A 25,980-nucleotide genomic window follows, 5' to 3' on the forward strand; every position below is an offset into this window, starting at 1 on the left:
TTGTTGATGAGCCTAAGGGATTTGTGCAAACATCAAGTCTTGTCACCTGCCAGCTCATCTCAGCACCTCAATAGTCTGGGATGTAGTCTAAGTCTGAACAAGTGCCATCTCTTTGGCATGAAAACCTGAATATTCATCCTCTCTCATTTTTCTGTAGCCAGTTCCTGCTCTGTGGCAATGCCTTTCCATCCTGTTCACAGACTGTGCTAGGCACACTGATGGGTTTACATGCCATTTTACAATCCAAATACAGGACTCCATAGACCAAAGCACACATTTCCCCTTTATGTCAGCAACTCAAGCCACACTAACACTATCTTGTAAGAGTGCCTCATAAATATGGAAAGCAGAACCAGGCAAGCACCAATACAGTGGCTGGCAACACCAGCAATGGGATGTTGCATGTCACAACTGCAAGAGCTGACACCCAGGCAAGAAACCAACACTTGGACTAAGTCTGACAAAGGCACCCCAGTGAGGAAGATTCACCTTCACACTCAGCTTTAATGGGCTCAGCAATTGCAGCAAGGTTCAACCGGGCACCTGTCCTCTGTCATTGCACAAACTACAAAGTTCTGTATTTTAGGCCAGCCCTAAAGCACATTTTCCATATAAAGAAAAAACTCCAGAAATAAATTTAATACAAAATGTTTTTATTGTTTTTGAAAACATTTAAAAAACAATTTTTGAGCACTTTCAATAAAAAAAATAACTGAAATGCTACTGCAATATTCAACTACTGTAGTTTCAGCAGTACAACAGACAACAAAACACTGGGGAAGAGGGGAGAAACTGGATTTCCTGCACTAAATGAAAATGTGGAACAGGGATTTTTCTTTCCTTATGGTGCAGTAAATAAAGCACAGTATAGTACAAGACTATTATATGATCCTCAGATGCACTGCACAAGAAACGCTTTCCTTCTTTTCAGTTCGGAAGTCAGTGCTTATTGCAATTATTTGCAAATTATTTACTTCATGAATTCTTATCATGATAAAATGATGCAAAAATGTTTTTCAACACCAGAACAATAAAAAATAATCCAAGAAAGGAACATATTCAACAATAACTAAGCTGAATTAGTTAACATAAAAAAGTAAATAACTTGTGAATAACTATGCTCACCTGGTTAACACTGAACCAGCTTCAATACAGCAAAAGAATAAAAAAAATAAAAGTGGTTACAGGAATATATCTAGTACTGTACAAGATTAAGTCATTAACACTCATGCACGTTTTGTGATCATGTATTAACATGGTGAAGCAAACTAAACTTAATTTTTCCTGCTGCAATATTCTCATGTAAGAGAATCAAAAATAGAAATATCTCATTGAGATCAATGCACATTGCTACATAAGACAATTTCACCTGTCACTTTTAATGACATTTTGCCTTTTAATAATGAAACACATTAAAAAGTTTTTTTTTTTTTCATTTTGCCTTTTTTTTAAATCTGTGGGCCGTATTTGTTGCATTTATCCTAAGGAATGTGCCTGCCACAGGTTCAACAGAATTTTAGTGCAATATATGAACCCAGAAAGTTTGCTGGACTAACCAAGCAATCAAATTTAAAGTGTTTGCTGCAATACTGTACACAGGGTACAAATTCACTAGTTTGTATACTTTAGCAAAAACTGCTATCAAAATAATTTATTTCTTATGTTAGTAGGAAGCCAATAATGTAAACAAGGGGTCAGAACTGTCTCAAATTCAAAGTTTTGGAGTATCTGACAAAGACAGGCTTCCATTTGTTAGGATCACAGAATTTTCCTTTGGGTATTGCATACTTTGGTGTGCAGTAGTGCTCTGTCTCAATGTATCATAAAGAACTAACTAGCACTAAGTACAGGGACCTAACATTAATTATAACACCAACACACAAACATCTCTAGAATGATACATACCAATGTACAAAGCTGTGCCTGTGCCTTGGATTTTACTTGAAACAATTCTTATCAAATTTAATACTTTTAAAATTAAACATATATTTGCTTTAAACCCACTGATTATAGAATATTTCTGCTAATTAAGTCACATGTTAGGCCCAATGTAATGCTTGCATTTAAAAGAGAATTTTAAACGCACTTTTAAAAACCTTTGGTGATGGCTGCATAATTTAGAATGCATCAACTTTAAATCTACTTTTGCTTTTGTGAGAAATCTTAAAAAAACTAGCAGTTAGGCTAAACCTTCCTTGCCCCAGGCGCCCTCTGTCAGTGTCTGAGACCCGAGGTGAGGCCAGCCCACCGTGGGACACGGGCTGCTGCAGCCCGGGCAGCTCCTCCCGCAGCTGCCACTGAGTCACAGCATCACACAAGAGCTGAGCTGGAAGGACCCTCCCCCTTCATCGAAGCAGATTTCACCTATTCACAGTAGTGCTGGCACTTCACACAGGGTCAGGAACAGAAACAAAAAGGTGCTGAGTGTCTCTCAGACCCATCCTCCTACCAGGGTGAGAGGCTGTTCAACACATCCTCTCAAAAGGCCATGGGCAAGTACAGGATTCAAGCCCTGCCTTCAGCAACTTCAGTCTAGGAGAAAAATGGTTCAAGTCTTACTTCAAGTCTTACTGACAGACACCTGGCAGGACAACAAGCAGAAGGTTACTATGCAGCTTTTAGTCTCCTCCCCATCACCTTGGAAGAGTCACTTGGTCTTAAAGCAAATCAACATCCTTGTGCTTCAAGGAGGGATCAGAACTCCCCAGGTTCGATCCTGCTGAAGTGGCAAAACTTCTGATGCAAGCACAGTGAAATCAGGCCCCCACAAGGTGCTATTACTTGGCACACCTGTTCGTCCTTCCAGAAGAAGCCATAAACTGGTGATGAACTGGGGGAAGGGCAAGAGAAGCCATGATATACCAGCACCTCCAGTGCCAATGCAGCAGCACAAATTGAATCAGCACTGCCAAAAAAATTGACCAGTACTGGGATCTCAAGTCATTTACAAAAACTAAAGAAACAGAAGACCACCAAGTCACTTAAAGAAAAACACTAATCACATGAAAAATCTGAGCATCTTCCCCTTAGAGAAATCTAGGGGGGGGTTGTTTACTGAACCTCCCCCTTTGTAAATTTATGACCACTCATCAAAGAAATGCAAAAGAAGAAAATTCTTCCTGCTCTATTTTCTGCTTTGTGTCAGGTAACAGGAAAGTAATCCATTTTATACTAGGCTTAAGGGACAGTATTGTAGCATACTCAGTGCACCACTTCTTTTGTAAAAATCTGCCTCTGCAAGTCCTCTTTCTAGCATCAAGGCATAGCTGGGTAAATACCTCTCCCTTTTGACCATTAGAGATCCATGTATGCCATGCTGATGAAATAAAAGGTCTTTTTGGTTTGAGTGAACCAGTGAGACAGAAGTCTAATTCTCATTTTCCAGAGGGGCAGCATTTTTTTCCTTAAAAAAAAAAACAAACAGGTTCATCAACCCTGTCAAATCACTTTTGAAAACTGAATTCAGGCTTCTAAAACAGTAAGTACTTTCAAAAGAAGTTTTACCAAAAGAATGATCAAATGTCTTACTGTTTATCTGTAAAGTGCCTGGCAGTATTATGGCTCTATATGAAATATTTTTAGATTAACCACATTTTCTAATATTTTAATAATCTTTTGTTTGAGAGAAAGAGGGCGAGCAAGAAAGACAGAAAGGCTCAACCTACTGAAACAGAAAAAAATAACACCTTCCTATGCCCTCCACTAGGTTAGGAAAGAGCAAACTTAAAAAAAAAGGAGCTTTTAGAAACAGTATTTTAATGAGCTCCAGCAGCTCTCTATTAAAAAAAAAAGAAAAAAGAGGGAAAATACCATGTTCCTTCTCTAGCATTGATACACAGTACCTATCGCTTTAATATATGGGGGTTATGCCTAGATTAAATCTCAGTGCTCAAAATCTTTTTGCATTAATTTTACCTAATATAAAAACATTGACATGAGAACTAAAATATCAAGTATGTCTTGAATATTAATGGATAAAATAACTACATAGATTTATTTCTCTTAAATAAAAAAATTTAGTGCATCTTTTTCCTTGATCACTCCTGTTAGCTTTTCCCATCTCTGTGTTTTACTGGAGATGCCAATGGCACCAGTGCTACAGAGATTTCATGAAGTTCACCATCGAGCAGTGCTCCAGACAGCTACACAATGATCAGGCATCTGCATGTCACCTGGTCCACTTGTACCCACTCCCCACCACATTACCTACCTGCATTTCAAACCTGGATGACAAAGGTCAGTAAAGATCACCTACTAAGAAGTAACAACCAATACAAAGTATGGAAAGCCTACTAACAAGCTTGAATTAAAACCCTCCCAAAGCATCAACCATAGCTGTCATCACTGGCTGCCATTAACCACTTCTTTATTTGCTAAAACAAGAAATGTTGAATGGGAAACACTCCAAAATTCAAATTTTAATACTGGCTCTTTGATAGCCCATCACCTTCAGAGATTTGTTTAAAATTGGTAAGACTGCCTTTTCCTTACTGAAGAATGAGCAACAGGTACAGCAAACTTTTTTCAAAATGCCACAATACATAGCAAGTGTTTCTGCTGCGGGAGGCACTTCCATTAAGACAAATACAATACGTCTGTCTTTTAGATACAGTGTGCTACATACATATTATAAAACAAGATTAACCCAACATTTCAACAGCAGGATGATCCTTACTCTCCATCCACTCAAAACCTGATGCAGTCATTGAGTTAATGGATTCATTGCAGATTTGTTGAAACAAGGGGTCATTTTTTAATTCCTCCAGTGTAGCATCATCATCTTGTCCCTGCTGACGACCTGGATCAAACAGTAGATTTGTGTCTAAAGTGTTCAGATCGTTAATGCTGCCTGAGAGCTCGGAAGACAACCTGATGTCGCTGGGAAAGACAGATGCAACGTTATTGAGATCTGACGCCACCTGATTCACCAGCTGCTGGTTTGTTGGCAGACTGTCCTCCCCTAAAAGGTCTTTTACAGTGCTGCTAAAATCTAATTGCTGCTCTCCGATGTCTGATTGTGCTTGGTTATCTCCAGAAGAAAAACTGATCTGATCGGTGCTGCTATTTTTTGTGAGGTAATTTGGTGTTTGGAATTCATAAACTGAAGTGCTGGAATTGATCATACTTTGTGGGTTGGCACTAGGAAAAGCGCTGGATGTCTCCAAAATCTGAGTGAGATTCATCCTGGCTGTGTAATTTGAGGGCATGTTGTTCATTCCCAAACCTCTCACTGCATCATCACTATCAGAATCAAGTTTGTTTAACAACACACTGGTTATTTTTTTAGTGTTTGTTTGTTTCTGAAGAGACGGGAAGGCCGTCTGCATCATCACAGTCAACGGGACTGACTGGCTTCTCTGTGCTATGTTATTGGCACTGGTGTCTGCATGGATATTAGCAAATACGTTGTGAACTTCAGGAGTCACTGGACTTCCAAAAGGTGTCACATTAGAACGTGGTATATTTGACACAGGGTAAACAGTGCTTCCACTGAGATTACGCTGGCGATGGACAGCAGGGCTCACACTCCGGCATCTCAGACTGTTGTTGAGAGATGAACCAGTTCCTTTGTTGTCCAAAGGAGCAGGAACAGCAAAGCCCTCCTGCTTGGTAGTGCTACTGACAGGGGCTGCCTGGTGCTGCACAGGTGAAACAGGAGTCACACGACCGAAGTGAGTGTCGTGGTGGCGCGGCTGAGACTGGTACGACTGGCCAGGAACTGCAAAAGCGTGAGGTTTCCTGAAGCGATCTTCCACCAGCTCCTGGTAGCTTGTGAGGATGCCATGATTGGCAACTGAGGAATTGCCAACCCCACTGTAGCCGTTATTCATCCACTCCAGCTTGGTTTTGTCAGGATGGGTAGCCATAGGCCGCTGCATTGGCTTCACAGGGCTACTTGATATGATGCTGGCATCGTGGTAAGCCATGCTAGAGCTGATGGGAGTAAATGCAAATGGGTTTCGGCATTCCACAGGACTCGGAGGGACACTGCTGCTGCAGTTGGAATGGGGTGTGCCAATGGGCGTGTGCCGGCTGCTTCCGAGGGCACTGTCTACGGGAGTCGTCTGAGCCAGCCTTGAGCAAGGGCTCTCTCGAGACATGTTCTGAGATCCAGCAATCATTTCGGAGGTGGGTGTTGGAGTTGGGGTGGGAGTGGGAGTTGGGGTGGGAGTGGGGGTGGGAGTGTGAATTGGAGTGCTGTTGTTATGGATCGAATGGTAAAAGTGCGTGCTGCTTGGATGAGATGATACGGGAGCTCCTTGAGCTGCAGCCTGACTCTGAAGTGCCATTCCTAGACAACCACTATAAGGATGGGAATTATTCATGGACATTTGCTCCTCCATGAGCACCAGCTCCTCCACAATGCTGTCCTGGGTAAGGTCATCATCAAACGAAAAGAAGTTTTCATTTGACTGAGGGACTGTATGCTCAAACTCTTTCAGCTCAGACTGCAGAGGTAACTGATTTGAAGACTGTGCTTGTATTTGATCCAAGGAGTCCTGGATCTGGCTCTGTAACTGCTGGCTGTACACATCCTGCTGCATACCTTCGCAGTGCACCGGCTCCCACGCCGACTCCTGTAAGTCACTAGAGCCAGAGTGCCCAGCAATACTCATAACACTGATATCTTGCTGCTGATCACAGTTCACAGATGCAAAATCAGAGGTTTTGGTGATATGGTGCCATGTATTTGGGTTAAAGCTGCCATCAGATTTTGAATCATTTTCTATGATAAACAAGTTTCCTTCCAATTTTACTTTTATATCTGGAGATGATGCTGATGCAAGCTGCTGTTCTAAAGCAGGATCACAGGTATTTAAATTGGTGCTCAAAGAAAGGTCTGTTGCTAAGTTTGCAGCAGCTGTAGGAGGTACAGGTACTGTCACGGGTACCTTGATGGGAACTTGAGCAAGTGTTGCTGTATTGTCACTGTTAGCTATTGATCCAACCTTCAGAGCCTTCTTAACGTTGTTAGCTTTTTGACCCTCCACAGCATTACCAGTTGCAAACTGCTCCACTAGTGGTTTCTTTACAGGTGGTAACTGGGAATCCTGAAGTGTGGAAGGTTGTCGCTTTCTTGGACTTTTAGTGCATGTTTTGTCTTTAATCATAGACTCACCAGTAGGAGGTGAATTGATGCTGGTGCTGGACAAGTTTTGACTGGCAACTGTGAGCTTAAGAGTGCTTTGATTATTGCCTGCTGAAGAAACTGGTGTGATTTCATCAGACTGTGTCTTATATTTGGTCCCTGCTTCTTCAGCTTCCTGATCACAGCCCTTACCTGGTTTTAGCTCCATGACATCATCCGTTGAAACCTTCAAGGCTGCAACCTCAAAATTAATCAGCTGTGCAGGAGGCAGGTCAGGGGTTGCCTTTATGGATTTAGACACATCAGAACTCTCTTGGCCCTGTGCAGAGTTCTCATCCAGCAATGCTTCTGGTTCTGTTTTGATCTTGACTGCAGGTGTAGCTGCAGCAGTGCTAGGCTTGGATCCTGGAGACTGAAGTGAAACAACAGATCCGTTTTTGATCTGTGGCCCAGTCCTCCCTTCCTCCACTGCTCCTGCACTAGTGCTAACTGAAGGCGTCTGTTTGACGGGCACGCTACTGCTGCTCGGGGCGAGAGATATTGCTGTCATTTTCACCACGTTTAAGGAATTCACGTGTGGAGCTGGCACAACAGTCTTGATTGGGCTACTGGTAAATAGCACCGTGGTGGGAGAGCGGATGGTGAGAGCACTGGTGTTTGCTGGCTTGGGTAAGATCTGCGGGTAGCGATGCCGGGCAGAGCGGTCACCAACGGGGCTTGCGGGAACGTTCTGGGGAGTCTTTGGTGGCTGCTTGACTGATTGCATGTGCTGAGTGACCACCTGAACGTTGAGCGGCAGGACCTTGCTATCAGACGATCCCATAGGACTTGGAGAAGTCACCAACTGCCTGGTTCTTGGCACCTGTAAAGAGAGAAAAAGGAAAGGTGTGGTAACAAAGCCAGAGGTCCCCAAGGCCACACATGACCTCAGCCCCAGGCATTTCAAAGGTGAAAGACAACATAGCTCAATACACCAAAGCTAGTGAATATCAGTTTGAAACAAAATAAGCTCTTCTACTTGTCCAAGGCAACTTCTATTTCTCTGCCTAAGGATTGGTAGACAGACAGATGTCTCCTATTTTTAAGGCATGAGGCACTGGTGTATACACTAGTCTGCTCTTTTGCTAATGAAAGGGTCATTCTCATACAATTCTTCACCACCTAGGACAAAAAGACTGACATAAAGGCTAAAGAGGAGAGGATGTGCTCAAAATACTGATCATTGTTAAGGTTTCAAAAGTGAGTTAAATACAAACACACTATCAGGCAGAAAAACTGGCTTACCTATCAAAATGAACAGTACAGCCAACATCTTAACACCAAATAACGTTCCTGTACTCCCTAGCCCAATTTTATAAGGCTGAAAGACAAAAATGTTCTGTACTACAGACATTCATTCAAAACAAAATTGTACCTGTCACTAAATGCACTAGGCCAATGAAAAGCAATTTAGATTCCATATTAGGGCCTCAGTGACCCACACAACTGGTGTCAGCTCTCTCATCTGGTTAAACTTCATGTCAAGGCTCACTTTAATGACTTCAAAGATGAACTTGGCCTATGTTACATGATCAGAATTCTGCTGCCTCTGTATCAACCTGTAACTAATGTGCTATAACACATCAAGGCACCCAAGCCTTTGAATGGAAATTGTCCTAATGCACTGACACCACTGCTTAGTTACTGGCAATCTACAACCTTTTCACAGGGTGGATTCTCTAGAGAGTTGCTGGAGAGCATTACCGGTATGGGGCTGGGGACAGCAGCCACAACAATGCCAATAGGTGGAGGGGACAGGATGGCAGGACTTCCATTAGATATACTGGTCACACCGTTGGTTGCAGCGCCCTCTGTTTTCTTTACTGGGGACTCTCCTGGCAAAGGAGACTGCAGTTTCTGTTCTTGCTGCTTCTTCTGGATCTTACGCTGCAGCTGCTGCTTAGCATCAACAGGAGATGGCAGAGTTTTCACTTGTGGTTGAAAAGAATTACTTTCAGCAGTAGGTATAAAAGCTGAGGGCTGGGGGATCCCTTTTATTCCTGAAAACAAAAGAAGGAGAATGAATTACAACCAAACATACCCTGTCTGCTGTGGTGCCACTTCTACATCTAACAGAGAATATCTGGCAGGAATCTCCAAAACTGTTCTGGGAACACCTCCTCCATGAGCTGCTCCCATCCACTTCATGTTTAAATCTATTCAGCTTCAGTTTATTCCCACATTTGTGGTAAAATCTCTGTCTTTTTCACAAGCTGGGCATTAGCTGCTGAAATACTCTGTATGGGCCTCTTGTTTCTAATAATGTGAAATGGCACCTTGTGTGTCAGCACAATCTCAGCCTGGTGCACTTCACTGAACTGGCAGCAGAGGGCGGCGGGCACGCTTCAGATGAGCCTTTAAAATCCAGCACCTGCCGTCGTTTTGTTACCTGTTCTAAGGCAGCTTTAAATGAAAAATGCTTCCAGAAAGCTGTGGGTCTGTGCCACAGAGGAGCAGCTTTGAGTATATGACATTATATAATGGCCAAGGCATTAAATACAGTACATCTAATATCAGAACGGATCCAAACCTCTGTGTGATCAGGGATAATGGGGGAAAACGGCAAAAGAACAAGTGTTCAGGGAAAAAAAGGAGAAAAAGTTCAAAAAACAATGCATTTTTTCTGGAGACATTACTTTGCTGCTTACAAAACAGGCAAGTGTCACTTTCATGGAGAAAACAGACTTAGTGTCCTCTGTGCAGCTAGCACTAATTTCCCTTACAAAATCACATCACATTTATGATCTTCTGTTTATTAACAGTCAAGAGGATTAGCATGCTCTTTAGAGACCAAATAACCTTGCTGAACTAACCCTTTAGAAATGCTTTAACATTGTTTCATTTACACTTTGAGGTTACAGAGTTTTAAAATTACTCCTAATTATAAATTAATCAACACCATTTTACTACATTACTAGTTTTACTAATATTAATTTTACAATAGTAAACCCAAGTATTTGGTTTTGATGGCCAGCACATGCTCAGGAACTGTGATCTGGAAGCCCACTGTCTCAGCAGCATTCCACATGTACCATGAGAGGTTGAATGTCACAACATGTCTGCACTTCCACAATTTCTTCTTCACAGAGCAGCGAAATGCCCAAATATATTGCAATTACTGGCACACAATTCTACATGGGCAAGTAATATTGATCAGGAAAAAAACCCTCAAACTTTTCTTTGAGGGTAAAAGTTGTTTTTTTCTCAGTTAATGCACAGAGACACTATAGTTCCCTGCAAGATGAATGGAATTATTTTTGTCATGCTAGGAAGAGCCTCTTCTAAAATGACCATCCAAGCCATAGAGGCATGCACTGGAAGTAACTGCCCTTTTCCTTGAAGGAAACTATCTTCCTTGAAGGAAGTGAGGAGGGGAAGCTCCATGAGCTGAAGAGCTGTCCATACACTGAGTGCCCCTTCCAGCAGCATGGCAAGCAGGACCAATGCAGCCAAGGTGTTAGGTCACAATGCAGCACACAAGCAGCAAAACCCACCATGCCCCCTGTCAGGTCCAAGCTGGAATAAAGGAAAGAGAGCTGGAAGGAAAAACAGCATGATCCCAAAGGGGATCACCTGAACACCGCTTTCCATTCTGTCTCAAGAGGTTGGCCTTGATCTGAAGACAAGCCTATTTAGCTTGATAGGCCTAGTCAGAACTTCTCAGAGGCAAGTCTGGGGGCATGTTGTGCACCTGCATTTCCCTTCTCATCCTTTATTTTTGTAATTTACTTTATCCACAGTCACCAAAACACACTAAATGATTAAGTGACTGATTTCGAGCATGCAGAAGGAAACAAACCACATCAACAAATCTGCTCTTGACAGAAAATTGTTTCCAAACTAGGGCAAATTAGCAGACAGAAACACAGCTACACCAGCAGTCTATCGACAAACCAGCACTGTAATAGCACCAAACTCCTGTTCCAGCCAAGTATGTAAGTTCAGCACAATTACTCACACACCCTGAAGTGCTTTAAAAGACTAGGATCCTCACCAGAGAAATGGGAGGATCACCACCTAAACCTGAGACCAGTGCTGATTTTCAGATCTTTACCCAGACTACTAGCAAGAACAGTAATTTTCAGCAATGTGTCTAAAATCACATAGATGAATGCTGACTGCTCAGAGTCAGTGTTAAAGTTTGCCCTGAAGAGAAGTGCTTTCTCAAACCAAGCTGTTACTACTCTCTGCAGGAAGATCCCCCATTTCACCATTCAGCATTATCTCATTACCTGCTGGTGCCCCTGCCATTACTGTTAAAGCTGCCATTGACTTAGTACCAATATAGTGACTTTTGACAAGGAAACGAGCCAGTTCCAAGACTGTATCAAAGGGCTGGCTCAGCACTTTCTGGGCCCATTCACAAACAAGGCGGCAGGCTGCAGACACCACTTCCTCATCGGCACTTTGCAGCTGCCCCGACGGCTCTGCTCCATCCAACTAAACCAAACAAACAAAGGAGGAAAGGTTACTTACATTAACAAGGGTCATTAAGGCATGAAAACAAAACTAGAAAGCAAATTATTATCTGAATCACGCCAGAAGTTGGAGTAGTGTGTTCATAGTTTTACATGAAATTATGAGAATGAGATCAGAACATCAGTATCTTTCAAAATTAAATGCCTTAACGATAATCTGTGGGTTGTTCCCAAAGGCATTATATGGAATTGACATTTCTGGAAGAAAATCACAGACAGAATCCTAATATTTGGTACACCGACAATTCATTTCCCTGGTATCCAGAGTCTTGTCAACTCAGCAGTCACTATTAACCAGGAACTGCTTCTTTCACTGGGGGTATCTCTTCCCTAGCACTGACTTTAAAAAACATACAGTAAGAGCAAAACAGAATCAGAGTTTAAAATATGTATATGGTAGATAGGAACACTGTAGATGTCTACCTCACCTCCTAAATTAGTTTAAGAGTATTGCAATTCATCATGAACTTCACAGAAAAAAACATTAAACAATGATTCAGAATATAAGAATCATAAAGAAAAATCTTAAAAGCTGCATAGATCTTCACTTTGTTTTGAAAAGTTCTGACAGAAAAACAGCATAATAAATGCTAACTTGCAGAAATAGATATAAATAAGCAAATATATAGCATACCCCATCTCCAGTTTTATGAAAGTCAAGGTTGGGCAGTGTTGGCATATGCACAAAAGCCTTCTTCCTCAGTCCACTGTAGCAATATGTGAACAACAATTAAGGTCTACATTGTCTGCTTGTTAGCTGGGGGATAGGGGAGAAGAGCAGTAATTCCTCTGATAACCCTCATAAGCTTCAAAAGCAAACTCAACACAGAACTAAGAATTCCTGTCATTAGCATGATCTCACAGCCAGTCAGAATCAAAAGTCCATCAATGGCTGCATTCTTGGCCAGGTCATTGGGTTTCTCAATCCATGCAGAGATGCTGGGTATGATTAATTTCATCTGATGACTTAGAACAAGCAATGAACCATTCCAGGCAGCTTCAATTAGCTACTCAATATTCAAATCATTAACATAAATTTTGACTAAACTCTCTTTCTAAAACAAGATGGGAGGATTAATAAAAAAAGAAAGAAGTTAATCACTATTAAAAAATGCGTTCTCGAACTTAGGTTCTGCTTTGTTTCCTTGTCCTGAAGGACTTCCTCAAACTGAAGTTTCCCAGGACAAAATAAAGTGCCCAATTAATGCATTTCTTCCTAAGATTTCACACTATTTTTGAGGCACTCTCTCCTCATCCATGATAATTTTTCTGTGAAAATATAAAGACCCAGACTTTTTCTTACACTGATCTCATCAAATCGGTACACAAAAATATGCTCCCTTTATTATCTGTACTCACTTGTTTATAGGGCTAAAAATCAAATCAGCCTTTTCTTTCCTCTCCACAGCATCAGTCTGGGAGTTCACACACAGTGCCTTTTCTCCATGATACACAAGTCCTTTCCAGGATCACTAGTTTTTCACATTCTGTAAACATGTCTGCATTCTTTCCTAGGCCATGTAGTTTGCAATTGCTTGCATTAACCTGAATGGAGCATAATTACAGTAAAAGAAACCTAAGGAGCCTGGGAATTATGGTAGGTGTGAGACAAGGTCACATTTTAATCATTCTGAATTAGAAACATTGGAAATAGAACTTAAAGAGATCCCCTGGGTCAAGCTACAATTACATTGTATGAGCTCTTCCTTAACACTTCTCTAGCTCTATCCAAGCATGAGCACTAAGTTTCAGATTTCACTGCCAGATAATCCAACTCTGTATTTTATGAAACAGTTTAACTGACACAAAACTCCATTTGCTGCAGCATGGAAGGTTTTTTCAATGGAAGACAAGCAATTCTGGGCTGCCTGCTAGCATTTAATTGTCTAAGTGCACGTTTCAAGTGAGACCTGGCAAAGGCCATTATCACAGCACATCCGTATCATGACTGTTACTTCTTCTGAGTGGGTTTTAATTAGGGCCTAGCAGCACCTCAATGCCTTTTAGCCTTTTCATGCTCTCCCTCCCCCGCTTACTGCAGGGGCTTTGCCCACCCAGCACGTCAGGATGCAGCGAGAGCCAGCCCTGGGGAATGCAGCAGGTAGGACATTACTTCACCATGGCTTCTAAGGGCTCTCATGGGAAGGTACAATTCTCAGCTCAGAAAAGAAACAATTCTGACTGATGAAAAAACTGGCTTGAAAATCACTTACAGTTTTGGTTCCTTTATTCCAATATCTCTCTTTGCACTAAATTATAAAACTTTTTTGATGCCTTGCTGCTGTGACAACTAAGTGTCAGAACCTAAATTTAAATACTTGTTTCCAAAGTTATATCTTGCAACCTAACACTACTGCAACTAATAATTTTTAAAGAACGTTGGAAAAGTGTCGGCATTTTTTATTCAACATTACTTCTACATTTAGCTGGTAGTTAAGCCACAACGACAGATGTTCACCAGGCAAGAGTAGAACAAGTTAGAGAAGCGTTCTAGCAAAGGATATTTTGATTTGCCTCTTGTGCCTAGACGACGGGCCTTCATATTTGGAAAGACATTTTTCATGATCTTTCCAAAGTCAGCAGCACTTAATGGGTGGTAGCCAAGATTGTCACAATAGCTCCTGCAACAAAGAGAAAGAAAGCGTGAATGGAATCATAGTTAATGCAAGAGGCCAGCCTACATGCCAGACTCCAAAGGTTTTCAAAAGAAAACACTTATCCCCGTCCATATTTAGAACCACATTTAACATTAATGAAGCCATCCACAACGAATTGAATGCATTAAAAATGTATAAACAGAGCTATTAATATCATAGTTTTTGCCTTGTTCTCTACTGAGTTCAAAGACAAGTCATGTGGAGACATAACAAGCAGTGGCACTATCTAGAGCACAGCTGAGATTTACTCCACGTCTCAGTTTGAAGCATATGTTTCAATTCACGTATTTCAGGACATCATAAAGCAGAGACCCTGTTCCAGCCAGAAGCACAGCTTGAGTGTGCTAAGGCCTGCAGGAATATTTGAGAAGCAGTAGGTAAGAGATGTGTCAGTGTCCAGAGAAAGATTTTGCATATACAACTTCTATTTAACAGACCTCAACAGAACTAAACTTAAAAAGATGTCTTACCAGGGAACCAGCTTTATAGGTGTAACATAAGGACATATTGAGGACCCAGTCCTCCTACAACTGTGGCTCTATTGAACTCTGAGAGCTGCTTGATTATAGACAACCCTATTTAACAGTCCTAAATTAACAGAGATTCCAACTGCTGCAAATGAGGAGCATCATGCAGCTCAGTATACAACCTGAGAAGATATAGGGCAATATATAAGGGCAATAAAGAAACAAAATGTAATTTTTTTGCCATCTTTACTTGTTCTAGTAAAATGGCCACTGTTACCTGTCTTCAGTTCTCAAAAACAGCAAAAGGAATTCTGTTTTGGCATATGAGACATTTAAAAAAATACATTCTTGAGGCAGAGAACAAGAATTATTGATTTTGCTGCAAAAGGTGAATGTTCTGGAAAATCAGAAACATAAAGCAGAGGAAACCAGGACCTGCTTTGGAAGTGTATAAGGTTGCACAAAGACAGCAACTCCCTGCACTGTTGCACAGATGAGCTGTGGCCTAAAATGCACCAGTATAAAACCTTCTCAGTGAGACTGCCACCAGCCACATCGTCAACACGAGACAGCAACGCCCTCCTTTCCTGTGAGAAGTCCTATCAGCAATACACAAACCCAACCTGCCTCTGGAAAGGTGTACCTGATCAGTGTGGTTACCAGCAAGAGTGCAGAGAAACAATGACTTCACAGCCCACAGTTGTCTCTAATCAGGTACACACACAAACCAAGCCCAGAAAGTCAGGCAGATGCAAAGCAAAAGCAGCAGAAGGAAACAGATGCTTCACCACCAGCATCACCTAGTAACAGTGTCTGCATCCAAGCAGGCCAGTCAAAATGTCTTCTCTTCAAGTTGTAGCTTTGTAGAAAGCTCTGTGTATTACTTGAGATACTCCCACTACCTTTACTTTCTCAGTAAAAATATTGGTTACTACAGAGCAAGTATCTGCTGCTTTCACCCTGGCTGTATGTTGGTATCCTCCACTTGGAAAGCACCACCACACATTTAATGATTTTCATGAAGACAAACAGCAACATTTACACTCCTAGGTGCTGACACTCCCCGCAGAGCCTCCCCACCACATCCAAACCAGGAGACAATGCCTACAACTGGTAGGTACACAGTCAGACATCAGTCTAGTTTCTGTGGAATATCAGGAAGCTTTATATCCAATTTATATACCAACACATTTCATTTCAACATATGTCACTCACAGAAGCTGGTTTCTATATGTCCCTTTGAAGTTATTACAAAGGAATTCTTTGCTGCCTTAACAGTACCCTCATAGGAATCAGACATTGCTCCATGTTTAATAAATAGATCTCTGTGTGCTTTTTGTCCCTTGCATCTTGCCAGGCCTCCATGGATTCAAACTTCAGTCTGAAAATTCCTGAATGGAGGGTCTTTGTTGCTTACTGATGCTGATTACAACTTCAAATCTCAAATACCATTCAAAGAAGGACTCTCCAAATTTCTCTATAGACAGTAGTATCTTTGATTGAAACTCAACAATGTCAGCAAAATTAAGTAAAAAAACCCAAAAAAACAAGCTAGCAAAACACCAGGATTAGGGACCTACTATTAACTTCAAAATTAAAATTATTTCCCCCTTAAGAGAAATGAAATAAATTAAAAGGGAATAAAATTATCCATTCCTCAAGTCTAGCACATTTGCTGTAAGACAATCACTTGCTAGCAGCAAGAACATAGAGTCTAAATGGTCCCCTCATATCCTCAGTGGAATCTCCTGCAAGCCTGTAAATTCTGAGCTATCAGTACTATCAGGGAATTTCAGCCTTCAGACAGATCATCCTCCATGGCCCTTCCCCCTCCTGGCTTGGCGGAGAACCCTCCATGTCCATCTGTGGTCTCTCATTGACTTGACAGGACATAGCAGGAGTCTCTCCCCTGAAGCTCTTCTCTCTGCTCCTTGCACTCTTGGCACATGGCTGAGCCCAGGAGCTGTTTTGCTCTTTGAAGGGTGGGTGAGAAACAGAGGGGGGGAGGGAAGGTCTGGGCAGAGACAGGAATGACAACGGACACGTGGTTGCTTTGTTCCTTTGTACAGAGCTCCCCATCATGATAAGCAGAAAAGGCTTTTCTTTTGGGTAAAATCTTCAAATTGAATGTACTCCAGCCATAAAATACACTGGATTAAAACACCCAAAAAATTAACCAAAAAGCTGATGAAGAGAGGCTATGCAGCCCAGCTTACACAGCTTCCTGGGCAGAAAAAACAGCATGAATAGCAAATGATAAAGAACATATAGAATGAAACAAAATAGAGTTCTTGGTTTATCCAACCTCCAACACAACTGGTATCCAAAAACAGGTTAGAGTCAAGAACCTCAGAAAGATGTAGGCTCTCATTAGGCTGACAAATAATGCTAGCACATGAATGAGTCCTTATAATCAGGTAGGATGGAAACCAGATGTCTGAAAACCACTAGAGAAATGAAATTGCAGGTCAGACTCCCAGGAGCAGCAGCAGAAGTGAGAAACAACTGCTTTAAGAGGAGTTTGATTGGCTTTCAAAGGAATTCTATAGGTAGTTGCTTATGACATGGGACTAGACTTTGCAACACAATAGGTCCCATCCTATTCCTATCAGGGAATTTTATATAAAAACCCTGGCTAAGCACTACCCAACAAGATTAGTATGTACCTTGTGTCCTTGATGTGTTCAACAGACATGGTATACCTATACCTACTGCCCTCTTCTGTGTTAGCTTCTGAATATTCTTCTAACTTGTTGGTTAATATTCTTAACACTTAGTGCATATAATCTATGCATCAGGTGGCACCCAGTGGCCTAGCAGCCAGTAAAGCAAGGATTAATGATTTACAGACTAAAGGAAAGAGATACAGGATGACTCAAAGACCTCCTAATCCATATTAAGTGTATCAAGTGAATCTTCAGGACACCAAACTTAAATATGAATGACTTTCATCCCTTGCATCACAGCAGTAGAAGTAAGATAAGAAGACTCAAGTGTTTACTGAAGGCTCAACAAATCATTTTGTGGGCAAGTAAGGATTTTGCCTGCATAAGTACTGCAGGACTGCATTTAGATTTGAAATCTTAATTCTCTAAACTCAGCTAAATCTACACATGGCTGTGTGCAGGAGGATGTTTTCTAATAGGGACAAGATACCCAAGTAAAATTGACTTACATGAAAACACTGAAAGGGTCTAATGGGAAGCAGCATCCATTGACTGCAGGCTGGATAACGTGCTGGGCACCTCCCCTTGAGCTCCCATCCTTTCCAGCCTGTTTGCCCACAAAGGAAGGTGGCAGAAGAACTTTGAGCACCTGACAGAAACCCAGCCTCTTACAACTCAATGCATTCTGTCAGTACAAGGAGGATCACAGCACCAACAAGAGGTGAACCAGCTCCCATCTACCTCCTTTCTAAAATTCAGCTGCAAGCTCTAGCCTTCCCAAGTGCTACTGCCTTATATTGTGATGCATTTTTAATTTATTTTACTCCTTTCAAAAGAAAGATGAATCCATTCACTTTTATCCAGTTAGAAACATGAATTCACACTTAAATTGAAGAGTAACAAAACAGAAAGAAGAGTCACTGTATTGAATAAGCACAGTGAGAAGGGGCTACTGAAATGTGGAGGAGCTGAAAACACTATCAGCATGTGCCAATGGTGAACTCTTGTGCAGTGCAAGCTTCTGTCATTCCCTCTTCATAGAAAAAAAATGGAAGGTGATGCAGACGGCTGGTAGTTCTGCAAGATTTATTTTGACCAAAATTTATGGCAGGAACAAAGATGCTGGTATGATGCAGCAGTCTTCTGAAGCCTGGCATTTTTGATTTACACATGCAGAGTGCATAAGCTTGCTTATGTGAGCTCATGCAAGATCCATCTCTGCACACAGAAGAGAGAAATGGTAACTGGTTAATATAAGAGAACTGAGTTTTGTGAGGTCTTAGCACCCTTAGGTAAAGAAAAAGGACATATCAAAACTAACTCACATATTTATATGCCTGTTCCCCATGTCCCACTCCAAGACTACTTCTCCTTTTGTGTGTAAGAATAGCTCATGAAAATATTCAAAGCAACTGAATGTTTTAAAAACAGAACAGAAGCTTTCAAAGGAGAACAGATTCCAAACATTTGATATTTTCCTGAATATTTGCTTACCACCCTTATTTTGTTAGGGAAAAAAATACAATACACAAATACTTGATGCAGCTACATACAAAGCCATCCAAATTTCACACTCCACAATCTGTAGATGATGATATTTCCGGGCATCTGCAGCTTGGCACAGCATGGAAGCCAAGCAGATTTGTTGCTGAAGCAGGCCATAAATTATTAAATAAGAAATATATTTAAGAATAAGGCTCCCATCATCTCTGTGGTGCACAGCAGCTGCCGCTGTTGCTGTGTGTGCGCGGGCGCTGCTGCGCGGGGATTGGCCGCTGTGCTGTGTCTGTGCCATTGGCTGCACTGCCCGGCTGCGGCACCGCCCCGGCCCTGCAGAGCTCACAAATAGGTGTGTGCTTGTTTACCAGCCCCACTGCCGCCGTGCTTCAGCTCCAGCACGGTAAAACACTTCAGCACAGAGAGTTCATTAAAAGGAGGCATTTGCAGAAGGCAGCCCTGCAATAACAATTACTATGGGGTGAATCCTGTAGGCACTTAGGAGGTGAAGGGATTCGGCTCCCTGCAAATTACAGTAATCGTTCAGATTATGGAAATATTCATACTAGATCATAAATCTGTTATTCAGCTTCAGGCAACTGGGCTGAGGATGATTATTTCTTTCCCCCTCCCCCATGGGGTATGTTCTGTAAATGAATTCAAATCCAACTTTCATCACACAGCTCCCTCTCCCTTGCTTCTAATCGTTTTCTCATTACATGGTGGCTTTGAGACTTGACAACACAGACTCACAGTGGCCTTGGTTACTGGTTTCATACATATTCAGATATATTGTGCCTCTGTAGAAATCAGGTTTGCTGCAGGAAGGTCCAACATTTATGCATCATTCTGGAAAGAAAGGTGCGATGGGCAAGATCATATGTGCAAAACAGCTGCATCTATGGGCAACAATTCAACCCCTCACCCTTGTTAAGGCAGTCATATAGGTATGTGAACAAGCAGACCAACACATATTGTAAGATAGTAACTGCTGCTTTTTACCCGTGCCACTGCACAAAACAAGCCAAATATTCATTCATTCACCTGACACTGATCTTCACTTGTTAAGAAATACTTGTACCTTTCCTTCAGCAACTGTACATGTAATGCACAATTTAAACATCACGGTCTTATTTCCAGGGGCAGTAGTAATGAATAGAGTTTGCCACAGAGCAGCTACTGCACTCTCAGGTACAGCAGCATGGTCCATCACATGTCCCACACAGCAGTGGGGTACCTGCAGAGTTTCTCATGTACAGCAGCATGGTCCATCACATGTCCCACACAGCACTGGGGTACCTGCAGAGTCACAGAGCACTGCAGTAGCTAGAGCAGCACACAGGGCACTCACTTGTACTCATCATACACCTCCTGCTTGGGCAGGGACGTCTCGGGGTGCTCCTCCAGGGTGTTGCGTATCCAGGAGAAGGCGTGCATCTGCTGGGCACGGCTGGACGACATGGACAGCTGATCACTGCAGAGACAACCAGCAGGGCTCATCAGCACATGGCTCTAGGGAGGACTTCATGATTGTCTGCTTATACAGGTGGAGAGACACCACACACAGAGCGCCTCCTGCACCTCATGGATTCACCTACTCCTTGAGCCCTGAGCAGCAGTTCCTCCCTCTTTCATCCACAATTTAACAGACTCCACACTCCAGTTCTTGACTGATACACAGCTGCGAGTACACAGTGACTCTTAAATTTATTATTCCTTACTGGCCACCTCTAAGCTTTTGCCCACTGAGTTTGCCAGATGTCCTTTGGGAACACCCAGTTTTCCCAGGAGATACTCAGTGTGCTTCCTATAGGATCTGCCTGCTATAACCATCCTGCTGGGAAGAGGTTTATTTTGCAACACTGATCTGCAGGCTGGTTTTCTAGAACTTCCTTTAGTCAAACGAGTGTTACCAGAAATACCATCAGTTTTTTTTTCACCCACCATCACATTGGTGTTGCTATTTTATGACTTCATACATAAACAGTATAGGAACAATTACACAGACTGTGAAACACTTTCTCTGATGACTCTTTCATTTCAGGATATTTATAATCACAAGCTTTTCATGCAATAAAATACTCTAAAGTTTAAAAAAAACGCAACATCTGATCTTCAGGGAAAAAAGAGTACTTAATGTTTAATAAAGGTTGCTTCTGCTACCAACATGATGTGAATGATTCCTCAGCAGTTAAGTGCCACAGGAAGTAAAGCAAGTTTTCAGTACTCGCTGCTCACCTTTACACACACACACATACCTTTTGTCTCCATTGTTGGGACCCGAAGGCAGCTGAAGGTAGAGGTAGAGTTTCTCTAGGTCTGTAAACTTCTCAACTTCTTGCTAAATAAGGTGTTTTGGTTTAGGAAAAAAAAAAGGGGGAGAGAGGTAGGAGAGGAAAAAGCAAGTAAGAATAGTTGAGCTTGACAGCTAAAAACTGTTATCTGACAGTATATTCCTAAATAATATAATTTCAAGCAAGAATATATTTATTTATGTGAAAGAACAAGACTGTGAGCACAGCATGACTAGAAATGTGATTTCCTATTTTATTTGCACATCCTCACCCACCAGAAAACACTTGTTACAATTACAAAATTCACATGCAATAAAAGCAGAATCTGGAAAAATGTTAACAATGGATTGTTTCTGTAACCAGACATGTAACATGAACACCTGATCCTGTCAGAGCATGCAAGAAGCACCTCTGAGAAAGCAGAATCACAACCACCTATGCTGTAACAGCACAGAATGCCAGATGTGACCCTGCAATCCACTCTATTCAGTAAGAATATCTATCCACTCATAGACTTTCATAAGCCATTTAAAAACCTATGTACATATGTACTTTTTTGTTTCCTTTGGAAATCACTTATTGAAACTGTTACTGCACACAAGCCCTTCAGTGAACATCCATCTCAGTTATGCCAGACTCCTCCTCCAGAAATACCAGCTGAGGATCAGACACGAGGGGGAGTTTTACCTGGTGTATGCAGCCAGTGATTGCTACACAGAGATCAGCTTTGGGTCATCTGAAACCAGTGCATGGACTTAGCAAGAGAAGGAAAATCAGCTGTGATAAGCTGCTCAGGGCCTGCTCAAAAGCAATGCAAGGAAAGCCATGCAGCAGGAAGCACAGGAGGTTTCCTTTGGGAAGATGCTACAGAAGCACTGCCTGAGCTGGTGCATCATCAGTACAGAGTTGGAGACTCACAGGATCCTTTTTGAAGTCAGAATACAGCTTCTGGATTACTGCTAATTCTCCTTGTCTTTACTGGTGTCTTACTCCAATGTAACATCTTCCAGAAGGGAAAGAAAAGCGAAGGGACCAACATGCAGTGAGACCTGGCTCACTTCAGCAGCGAGCAGAATGGGGAGTGGGGAAACCAGAATCCTAAACTTCTCTTCAAACTGGGGCTCCCTGCCAGACCCAGCCATGTCCAGACCAACCTTGCTGGCACAAAACTGAGAGCAGCACATGAAAGAGGAGGTTCCACTTCCTCCTCCCTGACCCAGCCCCTGCACAAGGACTGGTGGGACAGGGTGTGCAGGGAAAGCACAGGGTCCCAATAATCCCAGCCAGCAAACCCCACCCCAGGACGGCTGCACACACCAGCGATGGCACAGAGCTGCCCAGAGCCAAGAGAAACCCTTCCAGCAGCACACAGGTAACAGACACTGCATGTGCTGCTTTTATAAGCTGCAGCAAACCACAACATTTGGTTGGGTTTTTTTTCCTCTGACAAACTCCTGAAATTTGCTGACACCAATTTCTGTGTGGCTCTACAGCAGCTTACACAGCAGTGGTTGGTGCTCAGACCACCAAGTATCCAGAGAGGTATTTCTTAATAATAGGTGCATTTTGTCAAATTCTCTATTCTGTTTTTCCTGTATGAATCACAGCATTTAAATCGGTGGGTTTTCCTTTAGCAAGCTCATTATTGCAAAGTCAACATTCTCCAAAGAAAGAATTTACAGAAAATTAATCATTTTTCAGAAGACAGAAATTTAACAGGAAAAAGTGTACTTCATTATTAGACATCCTCTTGTCCAAGGAACTTAGCTCCTTTTGTTTTAAATGGCAAAAGCCCAAGCAGCACACCAAAGGACACTGTCTGGGTGGGATTACCTTGCATGGTAAGCACTAATCCATGAGACAAAAACACCCCAGGCAAAATAAATCCCCCCCTTCTCTCCCCATGAGTCTGACACTGAAGTGAAAGACAAGTTCTCCCTTCCAAATCTATGCCCAAGTGCAACACAGGAGGCAAGGACTTAGAAGAAATATTAAACCTTTCATCAAAATACACTGCAGTAGTGTCAGTGCCCACTGCAGCTGAAGTCATTTCTGTGTCATGGTAGGAGGAAGGGCTGTGTGGAAGGGCCCTGAGCCACTCTGCTACACAGGTCCTACCTGCCAACCCCCCTAATTAAAGAAAAACAGAACAAAAAACACCAGCAACAAAAGGAAAAATGTAACTGGGACTGTGTTAGCAGAACCTTTTCCAAAGGATGTGAGTGAGGTGGTCACTCTCCCAGGAACAAAACTGCATCCCTACATCTGAGGTGCCTGAGGATCACAGCTGCCTCCCATCCTTGGCAGAGGCAGCTGGAGTGATGTTATCTCACTGCCTGCACTCAAACCCCACTCCTCTCCAGGCCTGGCCCTAGGCAGCACTTTCTGCACAACCCCTTCAGCTTCCAGCAACAGTAGCAAGGAAGCCCTGGAAGGCAGGACCTCCTCAGAATGGGAGAGTTAAAAGAAGTCACAGGCAGTTCACAGAGGTAATCCTACCTGGCTGATAATTAGATAAACCTAAGCTTATTAGATGAGACTGAATCTATTTAGAGAAAATCATCTTAAAACTGAAGAAGTGGCAGCAAGGAGATGGAGTGTGACATTCAGTGCAAGTAGATTTGGGAAAGACTACATTTTGTTCAGTTAAAATTTGTTAAACAGTGTTTTGTTCAGGCTGTTTTCTCTACATATTTCTGAAACCCTCACAACTTGGTCACAGTCTTGGTAAGTACAGTCTCTTCTTCAATCTCAGCTGACATCCACCAGCTCTCAATGCTAAAGGTCTGGTGAATCCAGAATAACTGCAGTTGCTGCTACTGCCATTGTTCAAAGCATCAAGAATTTACAATTTTTTAACGCAGTCAAAATCACAGAATTTGGGAAATTGGAGAAGCACTTCAGCTGCTCTACTAACTGACCAAGCAGAAAAAGATTCATTCATTCTGTTTTACTCTTTGTGCTAGGCTGGATGCATATGGAAATAAATAAAAAGAAACACGAACACAAAATATTCTACAAATTCCCACCCCAATCCCCAAATAGGTCAACAGTGTGGAAAAAATAGGTCATTAGAGTGGAAGAGAAAAGGAATGATGCCATTTGAGTGGCATCAAAAGGAAGAATGTGATGCTGGCACTACCTTGGACAAACTGCCCTTTGTGCAGCCTGTTAAAGCTCATGCTACTGCTGTTCTTAAAACCACAGAGCCTGTGCAATGTCTGGGGAATCCTTTTCTGCTACTTAAAAGGATCTAAGTAAAAATCCTGCTTGAAGTATCCTGACCTTGATTGACTGGTTCTATCACATCAGATGAAGATGGTCTAATTCTCCAAAGGCTATTTATAAATCATATTTCTTGAAGTTGCATTAGAAAAATGCACAAGCATGCTAAAGTGCTTGCAGGACTGAGGTGTAAAGGCAGCACAAAGCATTGCCTCTGGTACTCTGCTCTTCACACATTACCTTTACTCCCTGCCACTGGAACCTTATAAAGCAAAGGAAGATTCAAAGAAGATGGGGAGCAGGCAGTGTTCATACTAATTTTTACAACTTGGCTTCAATTTAGCCAAAAATCTATCAAGCACTCAAAATACCTCCACGATCTTATATTCTGAGACAGAAAAACTAAGGACAAAGAATTAAAAACCTCAAGTCACAGCTAAGCAAAGACTTTCAGTAACACATAAAAGAACAGACATCTCTGCTATTTCTGTTTTGACAGTTACCAAATACGGATAGGTAACTACAGAAATGCACAAAATAAGTAGCAAACAAATTAAACCACACAGATCTGCTCCAAATGAATCTGTCCTTTTGCTGCCTAACATAGACCTAGAACAAGATTTTCACTGAAACAGATGCAACTTTCTTTATAATTTTAACAGGCATTTTGATTGAGCAAAATAAACAACTGTGAAATAAACCAGGATGACCAAAATTATGTGGGGTAAGGTTTTTTAAAATGAAAATAGCAGGTTTTGATATCTGTTTCCATTCTGGGAGACACTAACTTGCCACTGCAAGTTTCTGCAGCATAAAGAGACAAAGATTTATTCAGCATAAAATGAGGTTAAGGACCTAATCTGTGCTATAGGAAACAGAGTTTATTCATGTTTCTGCTTGAAACAGAGAACCTAGAGATCTGAATATGAATCCCCAAAATCAAAGAATATCTTTCAGGGTTCCTGACCTTGGTGGGTTGGTTCTCTCCTTCTGGTTTTCTCTGACTGCTGATCTACTGTCAGGTCACAAACATTAGCCAAGCTTAATTTCAAAGTTGTCAAAGGGGATCACCATAGGAAAACTCCAAACAAAAAAACTATGTGCTTTTTCTGGATTGTTTACCTAGTCAGGCCAAACTTTAAATAACATAGAAGAAGAATATAGTAAGAACAATCAGAAGAGCTGCTACTTCTGTAATGTACACAGTGCAAATGTCATGCAAACTTGAACTATTTCAAATTTCCATAATGAAAGCAGAATTACAGGTTATTTCTGTCCTCGAGTTTGGATAAGGGGAGCTGAAGGCCAGGGGCACTCTGCAAGCTTTAGGCAAGATAATGTTTTAGAGAGCATGGACTGCTCTTAATATTTCTGTCCACATTTTGAGTATTTATAGACAACTATACTCTAATCAAAGTGAAAAAGGCTGTGCCAATGGCAATGTAACCTGCACCTACTGGCAGAAAGGCCCTAAAATTTGTCATACTTCAGCAGAACAAATATCTATTATTTAACAACCAGAACTAAAAATAGCAAAGAAGTCAAGCAATCATCTCCCCATTCTAAG

The 25,980-nt window shown here is 41.8% G+C and overlaps 1 protein-coding gene across 2 annotated transcripts in view; it reads right to left on the reverse strand.

Moving 5' to 3' along the window:
* Nucleotides 1-632: 632 nt before the first annotated feature.
* The window catches only part of RFX7 (regulatory factor X7), a 49,304-nt gene continuing 23,956 nt past the window's right edge, over nt 633-25,980 (reverse strand). The window contains exons 3-9 of one of the 2 annotated variants that reach the window (XM_077185473.1): nt 21,153-21,235; nt 20,246-20,368; nt 14,108-14,228; nt 12,242-12,322; nt 11,362-11,569; nt 8,834-9,129; nt 633-7,952 (exon numbers count right to left, since the gene is read on the reverse strand). In XM_077185473.1, coding sequence (XP_077041588.1) covers nt 4,641-7,952; nt 8,834-9,129; nt 11,362-11,569; nt 12,242-12,322; nt 14,108-14,228; nt 20,246-20,368; nt 21,153-21,235 — 4,224 coding nt within the window. In that variant the 3' untranslated portion in view covers nt 633-4,640. The remainder of the gene's footprint in view (nt 7,953-8,833; nt 9,130-11,361; nt 11,570-12,241; nt 12,323-14,107; nt 14,229-20,245; nt 20,369-21,152; nt 21,236-25,980) is intronic. The other variant, XM_077185474.1, reaches the window with a different exon arrangement.

The sequence above is a fragment of the Agelaius phoeniceus genome, chromosome 13 (genome assembly GCF_051311805.1).
Source record: "Agelaius phoeniceus isolate bAgePho1 chromosome 13, bAgePho1.hap1, whole genome shotgun sequence".
Lineage (NCBI taxonomy): Eukaryota > Metazoa > Chordata > Aves > Passeriformes > Icteridae > Agelaius > Agelaius phoeniceus.